Source organism: Spermophilus citellus (genome assembly GCF_964194105.1).
Source record: "Spermophilus citellus genome assembly, chromosome: 7".
NCBI classification, from domain to species: domain Eukaryota; kingdom Metazoa; phylum Chordata; class Mammalia; order Rodentia; family Sciuridae; genus Spermophilus; species Spermophilus citellus.
This window is the reverse complement of record NC_138188.1, coordinates 78,836,232-78,856,754: the sequence shown is the minus strand read 5'-3', so window position 1 is coordinate 78,856,754 and position 20,523 is coordinate 78,836,232. Positions and strand designations below refer to the sequence as shown.

At 41.6% G+C, this 20,523-nt stretch overlaps 3 protein-coding genes across 3 annotated transcripts; all 3 read left to right on the top strand.

Moving 5' to 3' along the window:
• Positions 1–285: 285 nt before the first annotated feature.
• Positions 286–1,005, top strand: LOC308653343 (proline-rich protein 23C-like; the record flags this gene model as incomplete). The annotated part of the gene is made up of 1 exon (XM_081301943.1): positions 286–1,005. One exon carries the CDS (start codon positions 286–288, stop codon positions 1,003–1,005), a length of 720 nt encoding a protein of 239 aa, XP_081158069.1.
• Positions 1,006–7,783: 6,778 nt separating this feature from the next.
• LOC308653342 (proline-rich protein 23C-like) lies at positions 7,784–8,503 on the top strand (the record flags this gene model as incomplete). Its single annotated transcript, XM_081301942.1, has 1 exon — positions 7,784–8,503. The coding sequence occupies one exon, from the start codon at positions 7,784–7,786 to the stop codon at positions 8,501–8,503; it is 720 nt and encodes a 239-aa protein (XP_081158068.1).
• A 6,767-nt stretch (positions 8,504–15,270) lies between these two features.
• On the top strand, positions 15,271–15,990 carry LOC308653341 (proline-rich protein 23C-like; the record flags this gene model as incomplete). The annotated part of the gene is made up of 1 exon (XM_081301941.1): positions 15,271–15,990. One exon carries the CDS (start codon positions 15,271–15,273, stop codon positions 15,988–15,990), a length of 720 nt encoding a protein of 239 aa, XP_081158067.1.
• Between the last annotated feature and the right edge of the window lie 4,533 nt (positions 15,991–20,523).

Sequence of the window (20,523 nt, the reverse complement as noted above, 5' to 3'; positions counted from 1 at the left end):
CGTAGGGGCGGAGCTTAGCGTGACACTGGAACTTGGGTTGCGCGGGCAATATAATTGGCCCTCCAGGGCGCATCCGGGTCAGTGCATAGTTGCAAGGTTCCAAAGTGGGACGCCAAGCACAGCAGTGGGCGCAGATCCAAAGAAGCTAGGACTGCCGCCCACTCGAAAGCTTAGCGCACCTCCCCTGTCCTCTGGACCTGACTGTCAGCACGCGCAGGACCGCGCCGCCTGCGCCCCGCACTCACTTTGCCCCGAAACGGGAGCATCCACCACAGCGCTGTCGACATGGTGGGCATTCGTCCACGCAGCCCCAGCGCCTGCCCTGCGCCCTGCGGGGGACCACAGCCTGGAGGACCTGGCCCTGCCAAACGCCGCCGACTAGACGACCCTGCAGACCCTGCAGAGGCCCCGGCGGAACCCACCTTGCAAAACTCTGCAGCAGCAGCCAACGCCACCGCGCTCACCTCCGTGGTGGTTGTGGCCGCGGGCTGCTCCTTACAGGTACCCATGGACGACGGCGACCTGGTGCTACAGCCTGCGCCAAGCTCTGTCCTGCAAGTGAGTCTCCAAGGACACAACCTCATTCTGATCCCTGAGGGCCTCGTGGGAGCCACCGACCAACGCCCAGGAGGCCAGGGAGACTGTCCTGAAGACCCGGAACTGGGCGCCTTCCTGAGACCCCTCGGTGAGAACATGGTCGTCGAGCAGGGATTCTTCTGCGAATTTATGCCAGAGATCGTCAGAAAAATAGAGGCCTTCGAGGAGCAATGGATGGACCCTCCAGCCGGCCCGCAGGGGCCCATCCCATATCTCCGTGCTTGGGCCCCCACCCCTAGTCCAGTGAGGCGCTCTTCTAATCCCGCCTACGACGTGGATTTCCACCTTCTGAGGCCCTTCCCCACCTCACCACTGCAACCTCTACCTCCCTCTCCAAGTTCAAGTCCCCAGGTGCGTCCTCAGCGCTCTCCAGGCCCTAGGAGCAAAGCCTGCAGACGTCTGTTCTAGGAAGAAAGGAACTTCTCCCCACCCCACCACCGGACCCAACTCCTGGACACTCTCCTGGGGGGCCTGCTGGATCCCCAGAGCCCCTCAATAGTCAGCAATTCTGTGCTGACAATTGTTTTTTCTGTACCCGATTGTAAGGAAATAAAGACATCACGAAGAGAAGGCAGATTCCACATTTCATCTTGGAAATGGAAAATCTTCAGGAAAACCAAAAACTGTGTTTTCAGATTTGGGGGATTCTTCACAGGATCATTCTCTAAACACACACACACACACACACACACACACACACACACACCCCATTTCCCTGCATTTTGTAGACGTTGTTTTCTCTCAAATGCACTTTTTAACTCATGTCGCCATTCCCCTCTTTTTTCCCCAAACCAAGAAAGCACTGGCTTTCTTATGCTGTGAGTTTCCTTCTGTGTTTTCCCATGGATTTATGAAGACATTCAGCCATAGCATGTCTAGTTCTTGATTTTTCCAGCTGCTGCCCCAGTGAACTGCCAAATACTATGATGGTTGCCACATCTGATTGTATGGTGTTTGTTCTCAGCAGTCTCTTAACCTGTTGAAGAAATTCTCTTCCAATCTTACTTCTTAATGTAAATGAGATTTATGTGGAATTTTATCAGATGTTGTCAGCATGCATTGGAATATATTTTTTAAATAAGTTCATCTGGTGATTTAAACCAATAGACTGATGGAAATGTTTGCTTTACTGCTATTCCACAGTGTTTTCTACCATTTAAATTGTACCCTGATTTTTTTCTAATGTAAATAAAACTTGTAACATTTGAAATGTTAATTTATTACCATGTTTGCTTCATTTCTATAAAGTAAAATATTACAAAACTGAAGCCAAAGGGTCATTTCATTTCAAAACATCAGTAACTATTCAGATTGACCACCGCACCTTACTAATTATTATTTTTAATTTTTAGTTGTACCTGAAAATACCTTTAGTTTATTCATTTATCTATTTTTTAATGTGATGCTGAGGATTGAACCCAGTGCCTCCATGGACTAGGCAAGGGTTCTACTGCTGAGCTACAACTCCAAATCCACATTACCAATTCTTTCCTACCTTTTTATTCTTAACATTCTACTCATTCAGTCTAGCCTCAATTTTCATCTGGCTGAAGAATATCCTTTCATAGTTATTTCCACCATGTCCTATGTGTGGTAAACTATCTTGGTTCTATAAATTTGAACATGGTTTTGCATGATAAACTCTCTTAGTATTGTATGCCTGAAAAGGCCATTATTACTCATGTATGAACATTTCAATTTGGTGTCAACACAGCTTATATATAATCAGAGATATGATAAATTATTGTATAGTTGTGTATTAAGAATTGTAAGGCAAAATAAATTTTAAAAAGAAAAAACGCCGTTATTACATATTCATTCTTAAATATAAAATGATATATAACTGTTTGAACAATATTCGCCTATTGCCATTTTTGTGATTGCAAGATAAAAAGTCTGCGAATCAAGTTGTTATTCCTTTTAGATGTGACTTTTCTACTCATTGTAGTATATTTTTAAATTGTCTTATTTTACACTTTGTGTTCCTTGATTTTTAAATGTTTTTATTATTGCATTATAGTTATACATAATAGTGGGGTACATTTTTGACACTCATATATGCATAGAATATAATTGGTTCCATTTTAATAACCATTACTTCCACTTTCCCTTCTCTCCACTCTCCCCTGTTCCTCTTCCTCTCTACTAGTCTTCCTTCTATTTATTTTTAGCTTTTTAATCAGTTGCTTTATAGATAATACATAATGACAGAATGCACTATGACATATTCACATATGTACATAGCATAATATGATCAATTTCACTCCACAGCTCCACACTTTGCCCACTCCTCCTCCTTCTCCCTCAATTCCCTTCTTCCATTCCACTGATGTCCCAAAGGAAAAAATTAAGAGCATGAATAAAGGGCTTACAGAATGAGGAAATCTTTACCACTACTCTTCTGACAGGGAATTAATACTTAGAATATATTAAGAACTCAAAAATCTTAATCCCCCCCCCAAGTCACAAAAGAACCAATCAATAAGTGGGCAAAAGAACTAAACACACTTCTGAAAAGAAGAAATACAAACGACTAACAAACATGAAAAAAAAATGTTCAAAATGTTCAACATCCCTAGAAATCAGGGAAATGGGAGATACAGGAGTTTGGATTGCTTCAGAATCATGAAAGATCCAGTCATACCAGTGTTTTGGAAGAATCATCCAAACATATTTTTAAATCATTAGGAATTGTGACAGAATCAATATGGAACAGAGTAAAAAGCATTCAAGAAATGAGGGGCAAGAGCCCCAGGGTTGGAATGACAGTGGAGAGCTGCACTAAGAAAGAGTAGTGGGCGGGATTGGTGTGGTGGCTCCCGTATTCCCAGAAGACCATCCCAACATCTGAAGGTTGAGGCAGGAGGGTCACAAGTTCAAAGCCATCCTCAGCAACTTAGTGAGGCCCTAAGCAACTCAGTGAGACCCTGTCTCTAAACTACAAAAAAGAACAGGGAGTGTGGATCAGTGGTTGAGGTTCCCTGGGTTCAATCCCTGGTACCAATACAAAACACAAAAATAACAAACAAACAAAAAAACAAAAAAACAGTAGTGTGGAATTGAATGACCATTTCTAAAATAATCAATGCATTTGGGAATGAGAAGGATGGTTAATTACCAATGAAATCTAAATATGAGATCCAGGCAGTCTCTTCAACTCATACAATTAGTCTTACATCTCTTGGAGCTAGGGGTAGGAACCTAAGCACCTGACCCAGAGTTTACTGAACAGATAGGTTGAATTCTCAAATTAGGCAAGTCTGTGCTGGTGAGGTCACACCTCTGATTGGGCTCTGACACATGGGGTAAAGACAACCAGGTGGACAGATTTGAATATCTTGAATTCCCAGACCCCAAGCCTGGAGAACTGGCCTGGTCTTCTCTGTTAATGGTTGACAGTGCCTTGCATTAAGTTGACAGAAGCAGCTCCCTGGCAAGGCAACATGAATTGACCTCAAAACCTTCCCTTAACTCCTCTCCACCACAAGGCCAGTAATTAAAGTTAAGCCCAGAAATATGGGCCTGTAAACAATGAAGGGGAGGGAAGAAAGGCACATAATTGTGTGTGTGTGTGTGTGTGTGTGTGTGTGTGCCTGCGCGAGTGTGTGCATGCATGTGTGTGTGTGTGTGTGCAGGTGTATGTGTCTGTTCTGCAGGATTCACCCAACATAAACCAGTAGGAATCAAGTATAAAACTGAAGCTGCTGGATATCAGCCTGTTAAAGAGAGAGTTTGGAAATTTAGAAGAATTCTCCTGTAATACAAGAGAGTTTTAACACCCTGGCAAGGACTTTGTTAAGACAGTACTCACATTCTTAAAAGCAACTCTCAGAAGCTTGGAGAAAAGAATGATCCACAGTACAAGCATATAAGCATATAAGTCTTACAGGAGGCAGGACAAAAGTGTTGAAAAGAAAGAGGACTTAGAGGTCACCTGTCAGAAATAGTCTATGAGAATATTCAAATAACCACAAAGTATACCAGAAGTAGAACTGTAAGAATAATAGGGAATCAGATAATCAGGTCATAAAAGACTATAGGAGAGCCATAGACACTTCATTAGACATCTGAGAAGTAAATGGTGTGTAGTATTCTGAGACCCAATTTATTAAAGTAAAAAAAAATAGAAGAGAGGAATATTTTATAGAAAATATAAGAAAATAATTGCCAATAATTATATGAAAAAAAATGATGTGGCCACACAGGTAATCAGAAATGCAAAATAAAAACACAGGGTAGCACTTTACTATATCGGGTAGGAAAAGATTTAAGAATCCAGCAATAAGAAATGCTTGCAAGGCAAGTAACCCAGTCGATAAATGGGTACATGAAGTGTACAGACACTTCTCAAAAGAAGTATGAAGGGTCAACAATTATATAAAAAAATGTTCAACATTTTTAGCCACCAGGGAAATGCACAACAGGGTAGGGGATGTGGCTCAGCAGCACAGCACTTGCTTAGCACCAGCAAGGCCCTGGGTTGGATAATCTGCACCAATAAAAATAAATAAATAAAGGGAAATGCATATCAAAACTATACTGAGCAGTGGTGTACGCCTGCAATCCCAACTGCTAGGGAGGCTGAGGCAGAAAGATTGTGAGTTCAAATCCAGCCCCAGCAACTTAGTGAGGCCTTTAGCAACTCAGTGAGACCCTGTCTCTAAATAGAATACAAATAAGGACCTCGGGATGTGGCTCAGTGGTTAAAGGCCCCTGGGTTCATTCCCCAGTACAAAAACAAACAAACAAACAAATAACCTATACTGAGATTCCATCTGACTTCAGTTAGAAGTGCAGCCATCAAGAATACAAACAATAAATGCTGGTGAGGATGGGATGATGGGGTAAGAAACTCTTACACACTGTTGGTGGGAATATAAATTAGTACAGCCACTATGGAAATCAGTATGGGGGTTCTTCAAAAGGCTAAAAATAAATCTTCCATATGATCCAGCTATACCACATTTGGGTATTTGTCAAAAAATAAAAAATAAAGACAGCACATTTTACAGATAGCATGCATACCATCTTTATTGCAGCACAATTCACATTAGCCAAGTAATGGGATCAACCAAGGTGTCTGTCAAGAGATAAATGGATAAAGAATATCATATATATATATATATATATATATATATATATATATATATATATATATACACACACACACACACACACACATATGCACACACACAAAATGCAGTTTTATTCAGACATAAAGAAGAACAAAAATGTCACTTGCAGAAGAATAGATGAAACTGGAGACCATAATTTTTTTGAGTGAATAAGTCAAAATCAGAGAGAAAAGTACCATGTGTTTTCTCCCATGTGTGGAAACTAGGAGGGAAAAAAAGGACCCCATGAAATTAGAAGGGAGATGGGAGAGTAGAGGGAAGGGATCAGGGGAGAAAAGAAGGAATAGTGAGGGAAGCACTGGGGAATGAAATTGATCCATTTATGGTTTTGTGTAGTAACCAATGAGCCACAGTGAAAGTTGCCATTCTGTACATTTTATAGGCACTGATGAATGGAAGAAAAGCAGGCAGGCCAGCAGACAGGCAGGCATATGAGAGATAAATGTTTGCAAGAATGTAGTGAAATTGAAACACATTGGGCTCCCGCGAATGTAAACCAAGAAATAGAAACATTGGAAATAAAACAGGGTAGACACACATGTTAATATGAAAGGCACACACAGTACCAAATCAGTGTTCGTTAGGTGTACACAATAAATACCTAAATTAAGTATAATTGATTTAAAGTCACGATTGCATTTGATTCTACAACAAACATAAATGAAGTGTTTAATTATGGGAAATTTTGCTTTACCACTTAGAGCCTCAGCTGTTGTAAGGGGAAAAAAAAGATCATATCTGGCAAGACCAGGGTGAGGAAGTACCAAGGATTGAACCCAGGGATAACAATTTAACCACTGAGCCAAATCCCCAGCCCGTTTTTTTTTTTTTTTTTCTTGAGACAGGGTCTCTCTAAATTGCTTAAGATCTCTTTAAATTGTTGAGGCGGGCTTTCAACTTGGGATCCTCTGGTTTCAACTGGCCAAATCGCCCGGATTACAGACATGCACCACTACGCCTAGAAAAATCATTTTTTAAAACAGTAAAATGGTGGACATATAAGTAAGTGCTCAATAAAAAAGAAAAAAAAGTTAATTGTATTGCTTTAATTTTAATAATGCAATTAACAATTTTATTACAGGCCTTAACCTTCAGGAACAAACTGCCATAAAGCTTTTCATTTTAGTATTTAAAATGCACTTTTCCTAAAAGAAAAATCTACATTTTTCATTTATTCTTAAGATAAAACGATTGTCAAACATTAAAAAGAATTTCAGGCCGGGCATGGTGGTGCAAGCCTGCAATCCCAGCAACTCAGCAGGCTGAGGAAAGAGGATCAGGAGTTCAAAGTCAATCTCAGCAACAGTTAGGCTCTAAACAACCTACCAAGATCCTAACTCTAAATAAAATACATAAAGAGCTGGGGATGTGGCTCAGTGATGCAGTGCCCCCGAGTTCTAAGTACCTCCCCATCCCCTCAAAATAATAATAATAATAAAATACTCAGAACTGGAATCTTGCTTAGCATTTGTAAGTCCCTGAGTTCAATCCCCAGCAGCAGAAAGGACAAAGTGGGGGGGCACTTTAAGTAGCCTTTGGGTGGGTTGGCGGTTGGGGATTACTAGGTGCAGGGGACTTTTTGAGTGTTTTCCCCAGAATCCTGGAAGACATGAATTCTAACGTTAGCCATCTTGAAATTCTACGCCTGTTTTTATCCCTCCACGCAAGAAACACCAGTGATTCTGCCCACTAGGTATTTCCCCACAGAGACACACCACAGCCAAAGCTGTTAGCCAGCCGACTCCTCCCATCTAGGGGCGGAGCTCCGTAGGGGCGGAGCTTAGCGTGACACTGGAACTTGGGTTGCGCGGGCAATATAATTGGCCCTCCAGGGCGCATCCGGGTCAGTGCATAGTTGCAAGGTTCCAAAGTGGGACGCCAAGCACAGCAGTGGGCGCAGATCCAAAGAAGCTAGGACTGCCGCCCACTCGAAAGCTTAGCGCACCTCCCCTGTCCTCTGGACCTGACTGTCAGCACGCGCAGGACCGCGCCGCCTGCGCCCCGCACTCACTTTGCCCCGAAACGGGAGCATCCACCACAGCGCTGTCGACATGGTGGGCATTCGTCCACGCAGCCCCAGCGCCTGCCCTGCGCCCTGCGGGGGACCACAGCCTGGAGGACCTGGCCCTGCCAAACGCCGCCGACTAGACGACCCTGCAGACCCTGCAGAGGCCCCGGCGGAACCCACCTTGCAAAACTCTGCAGCAGCAGCCAACGCCACCGCGCTCACCTCCGTGGTGGTTGTGGCCGCGGGCTGCTCCTTACAGGTACCCATGGACGACGGCGACCTGGTGCTACAGCCTGCGCCAAGCTCTGTCCTGCAAGTGAGTCTCCAAGGACACAACCTCATTCTGATCCCTGAGGGCCTCGTGGGAGCCACCGACCAACGCCCAGGAGGCCAGGGAGACTGTCCTGAAGACCCGGAACTGGGCGCCTTCCTGAGACCCCTCGGTGAGAACATGGTCGTCGAGCAGGGATTCTTCTGCGAATTTATGCCAGAGATCGTCAGAAAAATAGAGGCCTTCGAGGAGCAATGGATGGACCCTCCAGCCGGCCCGCAGGGGCCCATCCCATATCTCCGTGCTTGGGCCCCCACCCCTAGTCCAGTGAGGCGCTCTTCTAATCCCGCCTACGACGTGGATTTCCACCTTCTGAGGCCCTTCCCCACCTCACCACTGCAACCTCTACCTCCCTCTCCAAGTTCAAGTCCCCAGGTGCGTCCTCAGCGCTCTCCAGGCCCTAGGAGCAAAGCCTGCAGACGTCTGTTCTAGGAAGAAAGGAACTTCTCCCCACCCCACCACCGGACCCAACTCCTGGACACTCTCCTGGGGGGCCTGCTGGATCCCCAGAGCCCCTCAATAGTCAGCAATTCTGTGCTGACAATTGTTTTTTCTGTACCCGATTGTAAGGAAATAAAGACATCACGAAGAGAAGGCAGATTCCACATTTCATCTTGGAAATGGAAAATCTTCAGGAAAACCAAAAACTGTGTTTTCAGATTTGGGGGATTCTTCACAGGATCATTCTCTAAACACACACACACACACACACACACACACACACACACACACACCATTTCCCTGCATTTTGTAGACGTTGTTTTCTCTCAAATGCACTTTTAAACTCATGTCGCCATTCCCCTCTTTTTTCCCCAAACCAAGAAAGCACTGGCTTTCTTATGCTGTGAGTTTCCTTCTGTGTTTTCCCATGGATTTATGAAGACATTCAGCCATAGCATGTCTAGTTCTTGATTTTTCCAGCTGCTGCCCCAGTGAACTGCCAAATACTATGATGGTTGCCACATCTGATTGTATGGTGTTTGTTCTCAGCAGTCTCTTAACCTGTTGAAGAAATTCTCTTCCAATCTTACTTCTTAATGTAAATGAGATTTATGTGGAATTTTATCAGATGTTGTCAGCATGCATTGGAATATATTTTTTAAATAAGTTCATCTGGTGATTTAAACCAATAGACTGATGGAAATGTTTGCTTTACTGCTATTCCACAGTGTTTTCTACCATTTAAATTGTACCCTGATTTTTTTCTAATGTAAATAAAACTTGTAACATTTGAAATGTTAATTTATTACCATGTTTGCTTCATTTCTATAAAGTAAAATATTACAAAACTGAAGCCAAAGGGTCATTTCATTTCAAAACATCAGTAACTATTCAGATTGACCACCGCACCTTACTAATTATTATTTTTAATTTTTAGTTGTACCTGAAAATACCTTTAGTTTATTCATTTATCTATTTTTTAATGTGATGCTGAGGATTGAACCCAGTGCCTCCATGGACTAGGCAAGGGTTCTACTGCTGAGCTACAACTCCAAATCCACATTACCAATTCTTTCCTACCTTTTTATTCTTAACATTCTACTCATTCAGTCTAGCCTCAATTTTCATCTGGCTGAAGAATATCCTTTCATAGTTATTTCCACCATGTCCTATGTGTGGTAAACTATCTTGGTTCTATAAATTTGAACATGGTTTTGCATGATAAACTCTCTTAGTATTGTATGCCTGAAAAGGCCATTATTACTCATGTATGAACATTTCAATTTGGTGTCAACACAGCTTATATATAATCAGAGATATGATAAATTATTGTATAGTTGTGTATTAAGAATTGTAAGGCAAAATAAATTTTAAAAAGAAAAAACGCCGTTATTACATATTCATTCTTAAATATAAAATGATATATAACTGTTTGAACAATATTCGCCTATTGCCATTTTTGTGATTGCAAGATAAAAAGTCTGCGAATCAAGTTGTTATTCCTTTTAGATGTGACTTTTCTACTCATTGTAGTATATTTTTAAATTGTCTTATTTTACACTTTGTGTTCCTTGATTTTTAAATGTTTTTATTATTGCATTATAGTTATACATAATAGTGGGGTACATTTTTGACACTCATATATGCATAGAATATAATTGGTTCCATTTTAATAACCATTACTTCCACTTTCCCTTCTCTCCACTCTCCCCTGTTCCTCTTCCTCTCTACTAGTCTTCCTTCTATTTATTTTTAGCTTTTTAATCAGTTGCTTTATAGATAATACATAATGACAGAATGCACTATGACATATTCACATATGTACATAGCATAATATGATCAATTTCACTCCACAGCTCCACACTTTGCCCACTCCTCCTCCTTCTCCCTCAATTCCCTTCTTCCATTCCACTGATGTCCCAAAGGAAAAAATTAAGAGCATGAATAAAGGGCTTACAGAATGAGGAAATCTTTACCACTACTCTTCTGACAGGGAATTAATACTTAGAATATATTAAGAACTCAAAAATCTTAATCCCCCCCCCAAGTCACAAAAGAACCAATCAATAAGTGGGCAAAAGAACTAAACACACTTCTGAAAAGAAGAAATACAAACGACTAACAAACATGAAAAAAAAATGTTCAAAATGTTCAACATCCCTAGAAATCAGGGAAATGGGAGATACAGGAGTTTGGATTGCTTCAGAATCATGAAAGATCCAGTCATACCAGTGTTTTGGAAGAATCATCCAAACATATTTTTAAATCATTAGGAATTGTGACAGAATCAATATGGAACAGAGTAAAAAGCATTCAAGAAATGAGGGGCAAGAGCCCCAGGGTTGGAATGACAGTGGAGAGCTGCACTAAGAAAGAGTAGTGGGCGGGATTGGTGTGGTGGCTCCCGTATTCCCAGAAGACCATCCCAACATCTGAAGGTTGAGGCAGGAGGGTCACAAGTTCAAAGCCATCCTCAGCAACTTAGTGAGGCCCTAAGCAACTCAGTGAGACCCTGTCTCTAAACTACAAAAAAGAACAGGGAGTGTGGATCAGTGGTTGAGGTTCCCTGGGTTCAATCCCTGGTACCAATACAAAACACAAAAATAACAAACAAACAAAAAAACAAAAAAACAGTAGTGTGGAATTGAATGACCATTTCTAAAATAATCAATGCATTTGGGAATGAGAAGGATGGTTAATTACCAATGAAATCTAAATATGAGATCCAGGCAGTCTCTTCAACTCATACAATTAGTCTTACATCTCTTGGAGCTAGGGGTAGGAACCTAAGCACCTGACCCAGAGTTTACTGAACAGATAGGTTGAATTCTCAAATTAGGCAAGTCTGTGCTGGTGAGGTCACACCTCTGATTGGGCTCTGACACATGGGGTAAAGACAACCAGGTGGACAGATTTGAATATCTTGAATTCCCAGACCCCAAGCCTGGAGAACTGGCCTGGTCTTCTCTGTTAATGGTTGACAGTGCCTTGCATTAAGTTGACAGAAGCAGCTCCCTGGCAAGGCAACATGAATTGACCTCAAAACCTTCCCTTAACTCCTCTCCACCACAAGGCCAGTAATTAAAGTTAAGCCCAGAAATATGGGCCTGTAAACAATGAAGGGGAGGGAAGAAAGGCACATAATTGTGTGTGTGTGTGTGTGTGTGTGTGTGTGCCTGCGCGAGTGTGTGCATGCATGTGTGTGTGTGTGTGTGCAGGTGTATGTGTCTGTTCTGCAGGATTCACCCAACATAAACCAGTAGGAATCAAGTATAAAACTGAAGCTGCTGGATATCAGCCTGTTAAAGAGAGAGTTTGGAAATTTAGAAGAATTCTCCTGTAATACAAGAGAGTTTTAACACCCTGGCAAGGACTTTGTTAAGACAGTACTCACATTCTTAAAAGCAACTCTCAGAAGCTTGGAGAAAAGAATGATCCACAGTACAAGCATATAAGCATATAAGTCTTACAGGAGGCAGGACAAAAGTGTTGAAAAGAAAGAGGACTTAGAGGTCACCTGTCAGAAATAGTCTATGAGAATATTCAAATAACCACAAAGTATACCAGAAGTAGAACTGTAAGAATAATAGGGAATCAGATAATCAGGTCATAAAAGACTATAGGAGAGCCATAGACACTTCATTAGACATCTGAGAAGTAAATGGTGTGTAGTATTCTGAGACCCAATTTATTAAAGTAAAAAAAAATAGAAGAGAGGAATATTTTATAGAAAATATAAGAAAATAATTGCCAATAATTATATGAAAAAAAATGATGTGGCCACACAGGTAATCAGAAATGCAAAATAAAAACACAGGGTAGCACTTTACTATATCGGGTAGGAAAAGATTTAAGAATCCAGCAATAAGAAATGCTTGCAAGGCAAGTAACCCAGTCGATAAATGGGTACATGAAGTGTACAGACACTTCTCAAAAGAAGTATGAAGGGTCAACAATTATATAAAAAAATGTTCAACATTTTTAGCCACCAGGGAAATGCACAACAGGGTAGGGGATGTGGCTCAGCAGCACAGCACTTGCTTAGCACCAGCAAGGCCCTGGGTTGGATAATCTGCACCAATAAAAATAAATAAATAAAGGGAAATGCATATCAAAACTATACTGAGCAGTGGTGTACGCCTGCAATCCCAACTGCTAGGGAGGCTGAGGCAGAAAGATTGTGAGTTCAAATCCAGCCCCAGCAACTTAGTGAGGCCTTTAGCAACTCAGTGAGACCCTGTCTCTAAATAGAATACAAATAAGGACCTCGGGATGTGGCTCAGTGGTTAAAGGCCCCTGGGTTCATTCCCCAGTACAAAAACAAACAAACAAACAAATAACCTATACTGAGATTCCATCTGACTTCAGTTAGAAGTGCAGCCATCAAGAATACAAACAATAAATGCTGGTGAGGATGGGATGATGGGGTAAGAAACTCTTACACACTGTTGGTGGGAATATAAATTAGTACAGCCACTATGGAAATCAGTATGGGGGTTCTTCAAAAGGCTAAAAATAAATCTTCCATATGATCCAGCTATACCACATTTGGGTATTTGTCAAAAAATAAAAAATAAAGACAGCACATTTTACAGATAGCATGCATACCATCTTTATTGCAGCACAATTCACATTAGCCAAGTAATGGGATCAACCAAGGTGTCTGTCAACAGATAAATGGATAAAGAATATTTTATATATATATATATATATATATATATATATATATATATATATATATATATATACACACACACACACACCCACAAAATGCAGTTTTATTCAGACATAAAGAAGAACAAAAATGTCACTTGCAGAAGAATAGATGAAACTGGAGACCATAATTTTTTTGAGTGAATAAGTCAAAATCAGAGAGAAAAGTACCATGTGTTTTCTCCCATGTGTGGAAACTAGGAGGGAAAAAAAGGACCCCATGAAATTAGAAGGGAGATGGGAGAGTAGAGGGAAGGGATCAGGGGAGAAAAGAAGGAATAGTGAGGGAAGCACTGGGGAATGAAATTGATCCATTTATGGTTTTGTGTAGTAACCAATGAGCCACAGTGAAAGTTGCCATTCTGTACATTTTATATGCACTGATGAATGGAAGAAAAGCAGGCAGGCCAGCAGACAGGCAGGCATATGAGAGATAAATGTTTGCAAGAATGTAGTGAAATTGAAACACATTGGGCTCCCGCGAATGTAAACCAAGAAATAGAAACATTGGAAATAAAACAGGGTAGACACACATGTTAATATGAAAGGCACACACAGTACCAAATCAGTGTTCGTTAGGTGTACACAATAAATACCTAAATTAAGTATAATTGATTTAAAGTCACGATTGCATTTGATTCTACAACAAACATAAATGAAGTGTTTAATTATGGGAAATTTTGCTTTACCACTTAGAGCCTCAGCTGTTGTAAGGGGAAAAAAAAGATCATATCTGGCAAGACCAGGGTGAGGAAGTACCAAGGATTGAACCCAGGGATAACAATTTAACCACTGAGCCAAATCCCCAGCCCGTATTTTTTTTTTTTTTCTTGAGACAGGGTCTCTCTAAATTGCTTAAGATCTCTTTAAATTGTTGAGGCGGGCTTTCAACTTGGGATCCTCTGGTTTCAACTGGCCAAATCGCCCGGATTACAGACATGCACCACTACGCCTAGAAAAATCATTTTTTAAAACAGTAAAATGGTGGACATATAAGTAAGTGCTCAATAAAAAAGAAAAAAAAGTTAATTGTATTGCTTTAATTTTAATAATGCAATTAACAATTTTATTACAGGCCTTAACCTTCAGGAACAAACTGCCATAAAGCTTTTCATTTTAGTATTTAAAATGCACTTTTCCTAAAAGAAAAATCTACATTTTTCATTTATTCTTAAGATAAAACGATTGTCAAACATTAAAAAGAATTTCAGGCCGGGCATGGTGGTGCAAGCCTGCAATCCCAGCAACTCAGCAGGCTGAGGAAAGAGGATCAGGAGTTCAAAGTCAATCTCAGCAACAGTTAGGCTCTAAACAACCTACCAAGATCCTAACTCTAAATAAAATACATAAAGAGCTGGGGATGTGGCTCAGTGATGCAGTGCCCCCGAGTTCTAAGTACCTCCCCATCCCCTCAAAATAATAATAATAATAAAATACTCAGAACTGGAATCTTGCTTAGCATTTGTAAGTCCCTGAGTTCAATCCCCAGCAGCAGAAAGGACAAAGTGGGGGGGCACTTTAAGTAGCCTTTGGGTGGGTTGGCGGTTGGGGATTACTAGGTGCAGGGGACTTTTTGAGTGTTTTCCCCAGAATCCTGGAAGACATGAATTCTAACGTTAGCCATCTTGAAATTCTACGCCTGTTTTTATCCCTCCACGCAAGAAACACCAGTGATTCTGCCCACTAGGTATTTCCCCACAGAGACACACCACAGCCAAAGCTGTTAGCCAGCCGACTCCTCCCATCTAGGGGCGGAGCTCCGTAGGGGCGGAGCTTAGCGTGACACTGGAACTTGGGTTGCGCGGGCAATATAATTGGCCCTCCAGGGCGCATCCGGGTCAGTGCATAGTTGCAAGGTTCCAAAGTGGGACGCCAAGCACAGCAGTGGGCGCAGATCCAAAGAAGCTAGGACTGCCGCCCACTCGAAAGCTTAGCGCACCTCCCCTGTCCTCTGGACCTGACTGTCAGCACGCGCAGGACCGCGCCGCCTGCGCCCCGCACTCACTTTGCCCCGAAACGGGAGCATCCACCACAGCGCTGTCGACATGGTGGGCATTCGTCCACGCAGCCCCAGCGCCTGCCCTGCGCCCTGCGGGGGACCACAGCCTGGAGGACCTGGCCCTGCCAAACGCCGCCGACTAGACGACCCTGCAGACCCTGCAGAGGCCCCGGCGGAACCCACCTTGCAAAACTCTGCAGCAGCAGCCAACGCCACCGCGCTCACCTCCGTGGTGGTTGTGGCCGCGGGCTGCTCCTTACAGGTACCCATGGACGACGGCGACCTGGTGCTACAGCCTGCGCCAAGCTCTGTCCTGCAAGTGAGTCTCCAAGGACACAACCTCATTCTGATCCCTGAGGGCCTCGTGGGAGCCACCGACCAACGCCCAGGAGGCCAGGGAGACTGTCCTGAAGACCCGGAACTGGGCGCCTTCCTGAGACCCCTCGGTGAGAACATGGTCGTCGAGCAGGGATTCTTCTGCGAATTTATGCCAGAGATCGTCAGAAAAATAGAGGCCTTCGAGGAGCAATGGATGGACCCTCCAGCCGGCCCGCAGGGGCCCATCCCATATCTCCGTGCTTGGGCCCCCACCCCTAGTCCAGTGAGGCGCTCTTCTAATCCCGCCTACGACGTGGATTTCCACCTTCTGAGGCCCTTCCCCACCTCACCACTGCAACCTCTACCTCCCTCTCCAAGTTCAAGTCCCCAGGTGCGTCCTCAGCGCTCTCCAGGCCCTAGGAGCAAAGCCTGCAGACGTCTGTTCTAGGAAGAAAGGAACTTCTCCCCACCCCACCACCGGACCCAACTCCTGGACACTCTCCTGGGGGGCCTGCTGGATCCCCAGAGCCCCTCAATAGTCAGCAATTCTGTGCTGACAATTGTTTTTTCTGTACCCGATTGTAAGGAAATAAAGACATCACGAAGAGAAGGCAGATTCCACATTTCATCTTGGAAATGGAAAATCTTCAGGAAAACCAAAAACTGTGTTTTCAGATTTGGGGGATTCTTCACAGGATCATTCTCTAAACACACACACACACACACACACACACACACACACACACCATTTCCCTGCATTTTGTAGACGTTGTTTTCTCTCAAATGCACTTTTAAACTCATGTCGCCATTCCCCTCTTTTTTCCCCAAACCAAGAAAGCACTGGCTTTCTTATGCTGTGAGTTTCCTTCTGTGTTTTCCCATGGATTTATGAAGACATTCAGCCATAGCATGTCTAGTTCTTGATTTTTCCAGCTGCTGCCCCAGTGAACTGCCAAATACTATGATGGTTGCCACATCTGATTGTATGGTGTTTGTTCTCAGCAGTCTCTTAACCTGTTGAAGAAATTCTCTTCCAATCTTACTTCTTAATGTAAATGAGATTTATGTGGAATTTTATCAGATGTTGTCAGCATGCATTGGAATATATTTTTTAAATAAGTTCATCTGGTGATTTAAACCAATAGACTGATGGAAATGTTTGCTTTACTGCTATTCCACAGTGTTTTCTACCATTTAAATTGTACCCTGATTTTTTTCTAATGTAAATAAAACTTGTAACATTTGAAATGTTAATTTATTACCATGTTTGCTTCATTTCTATAAAGTAAAATATTACAAAACTGAAGCCAAAGGGTCATTTCATTTCAAAACATCAGTAACTATTCAGATTGACCACCGCACCTTACTAATTATTATTTTTAATTTTTAGTTGTACCTGAAAATACCTTTAGTTTATTCATATCTATTTTTTAATGTGATGCTGAGGATTGAACCCAGTGCCTCCATGGACTAGGCAAGGGTTCTACTGCTGAGCTACAACTCCAAATCCACATTACCAATTCTTTCCTACCTTTTTATTCTTAACATTCTACTCATTCAGTCTAGCCTCAATTTTCATCTGGCTGCAGAATATCCTTTCATAGTTATTTCCACCATGTCCTATGTGTGGTAAACTATCTTGGTTCTATAAATTTGAACATGGTTTTGCATGATAAACTCTCTTAGTATTGTATGCCTGAAAAGGCCATTATTACTCATGTATGAACATTTCAATTTGGTGTCAACACAGCTTATATATAATCAGAGATATGATAAATTATTGTATAGTTGTGTATTAAGAATTGTAAGGCAAAATAAATTTTAAAAAGAAAAAACGCCGTTATTACATATTCATTCTTAAATATAAAATGATATATAACTGTTTGAACAATATTCGCCTATTGCCATTTTTGTGATTGCAAGATAAAAAGTCTGCGAATCAAGTTGTTATTCCTTTTAGATGTGACTTTTCTACTCATTGTAGTATATTTTTAAATTGTCTTATTTTACACTTTGTGTTCCTTGATTTTTAAATGTTTTTATTATTGCATTATAGTTATACATAATAGTGGGGTACATTTTTGACACTCATATATGCATAGAATATAATTGGTTCCATTTTAATAACCATTACTTCCACTTTCCCTTCTCTCCACTCTCCCCTGTTCCTCTTCCTCTCTACTAGTCTTCCTTCTATTTATTTTTAGCTTTTTAATCAGTTGCTTTATAGATAATACATAATGACAGAATGCACTATGACATATTCACATATGTACATAGCATAATATGATCAATTTCACTCCACAGCTCCACACTTTGCCCACTCCTCCTCCTTCTCCCTCAATTCCCTTCTTCCATTCCACTGATGTCCCAAAGGAAAAAATTAAGAGCATGAATAAAGGGCTTACAGAATGAGGAAATCTTTACCACTACTCTACTGACAGGGAATTCATACTTAGAATATATTAAGGACTCAAAAATCTTAATCCCCCCCCAAGTCACAAAAGAACCAATCAATAAGTGGGCAAAAGAACTAAACACACTTCTGAAAAGAAGAAATACAAACGACCAACAAACATGAAAAAAAAAATGTTCAAAATGTTCAACATCCCTAGAAATCAGGGAAATGGGAGATACAGGAGTTTGGATTGCTTCAGAATCATGAAAGATCCAGTCATACCAGTGTTTTGGAAGAATCATCCAAACATATTTTTAAATCATTAGGAATTGTGACAGAATCAATATGGAATAGAGTAAAAAGCATTCAAGAAATGAGGGGCAAGAGCCCCAGGGTTGGAATGACAGTGGAGAGCTGCACTAAGAAAGAGTAGTGGGCGGGATTGGTGTGGTGGCTCCCGTATTCCCAGAAGACCATCCCAACATCTGAAGGTTGAGGCAGGAGGGTCACAAGTTCAAAGCCATCCTCAGCAACTTAGTGAGGCCCTAAGCAACTCAGTGAGACCCTGTCTCTAAACTACAAAAAAGAACAGGGAGTGTGGATCAGTGGTTGAGGTTCCCTGGGTTCAATCCCTGGTACCAATACAAAACACAAAAATAACAAACAAACAAAAAAACAAAAAAACAGTAGTGTGGAATTGAATGACCATTTCTAAAATAATCAATGCATTTGGGAATGAGAAGGATGGTTAATTACCAATGAAATCTAAATATGAGATCCAGGCAGTCTCTTCAACTCATACAATTAGTCTTACATCTCTTGGAGCTAGGGGTAGGAACCTAAGCACCTGACCCAGAGTTTACTGAACAGATAGGTTGAATTCTCAAATTAGGCAAGTCTGTGCTGGTGAGGTCACACCTCTGATTGGGCTCTGACACATGGGGTAAAGACAACCAGGTGGACAGATTTGAATATCTTGAATTCCCAGACCCCAAGCCTGGAGAACTGGCCTGGTCTTCTCTGTTAATGGTTGACAGTGCCTTGCATTAAGTTGACAGAAGCAGCTCCCTGGCAAGGCAACATGAATTGACCTCAAAACCTTCCCTTAACTCCTCTCCACCACAAGGCCAGTAATTAAAGTTAAGCCCAGAAATATGGGCCTGTAAACAATGAAGGGGAGGGAAGAAAGGCACATAATTGTGTGTGTGTGTGTGTGTGTGTGTGTGTGCCTGCGCGAGTGTGTGCATGCATGTGTGTGTGTGTGTGTGCAGGTGTATGTGTCTGTTCTGCAGGATTCACCCAACATAAACCAGTAGGAATCAAGTATAAAACTGAAGCTGCTGGATATCAGCCTGTTAAAGAGAGAGTTTGGAAATTTAGAAGAATTCTCCTGTAATACAAGAGAGTTTTAACACCCTGGCAAGGACTTTGTTAAGACAGTACTCACATTCTTAAAAGCAACTCTCAGAAGCTTGGAGAAAAGAATGATCCACAGTACAAGCATATAAGCATATAAGTCTTACAGGAGGCAGGACAAAAGTGTTGAAAAGAAAGAGGACTTAGAGGTCACCTGTCAGAAATAGTCTATGAGAATATTCAAATAACCACAAAGTATACCAGAAGTAGAACTGTAAGAATAATAGGGAATCAGATAATCAGGTCATAAAAGACTATAGGAGAGCCATAGACACTTCATTAGACATCTGAGAAGTAAATGGTGTGTAGTATTCTGAGACCCAATTTATTAAAGTAAAAAAAAATAGAAGAGAGGAATATTTTATAGAAAATATAAGAAAATAATTGCCAATAATTATATGAAAAAAAATGATGTGGCCACACAGGTAATCAGAAATGCAAAATAAAAACACAGGGTAGCACTTTACTATATCGGGTAGGAAAAGATTTAAGAATCCAGCAATAAGAAATGCTTGCAAGGCAAGTAACCCAGTCGATAAATGGGTACATGAAGTGTACAGACACTTCTCAAAAGAAGTATGAAGGGTCAACAATTATATAAAAAAATGTTCAACATTTTTAGCCACCAGGGAAATGCACAACAGGGTAGGGGATGTGGCTCAGCAGCACAGCACTTGCTTAGCACCAGCAAGGCCCTGGGTTGGATAATCTGCACCAATAAAAATAAATAAATAAAGGGAAATGCATATCAAAACTATACTGAGCAGTGGTGTACGCCTGCAATCCCAACTGCTAGGGAGGCTGAGGCAGAAAGATTGTGAGTTCAAATCCAGCCCCAGCAACTTAGTGAGGCCTTTAGCAACTCAGTGAGACCCTGTCTCTAAATAGAATACAAATAAGGACCTCGGGATGTGGCTCAGTGGTTAAAGGCCCCTGGGTTCATTCCCCAGTACAAAAACAAACAAACAAACAAATAACCTATACTGAGATTCCATCTGACTTCAGTTAGAAGTGCAGCCATCAAGAATACAAACAATAAATGCTGGTGAGGATGGGATGATGGGGTAAGAAACTCTTACACACTGTTGGTGGGAATATAAATTAGTACAGCCACTATGGAAATCAGTATGGGGGTTCTTCAAAAGGCTAAAAATAAATCTTCCATAT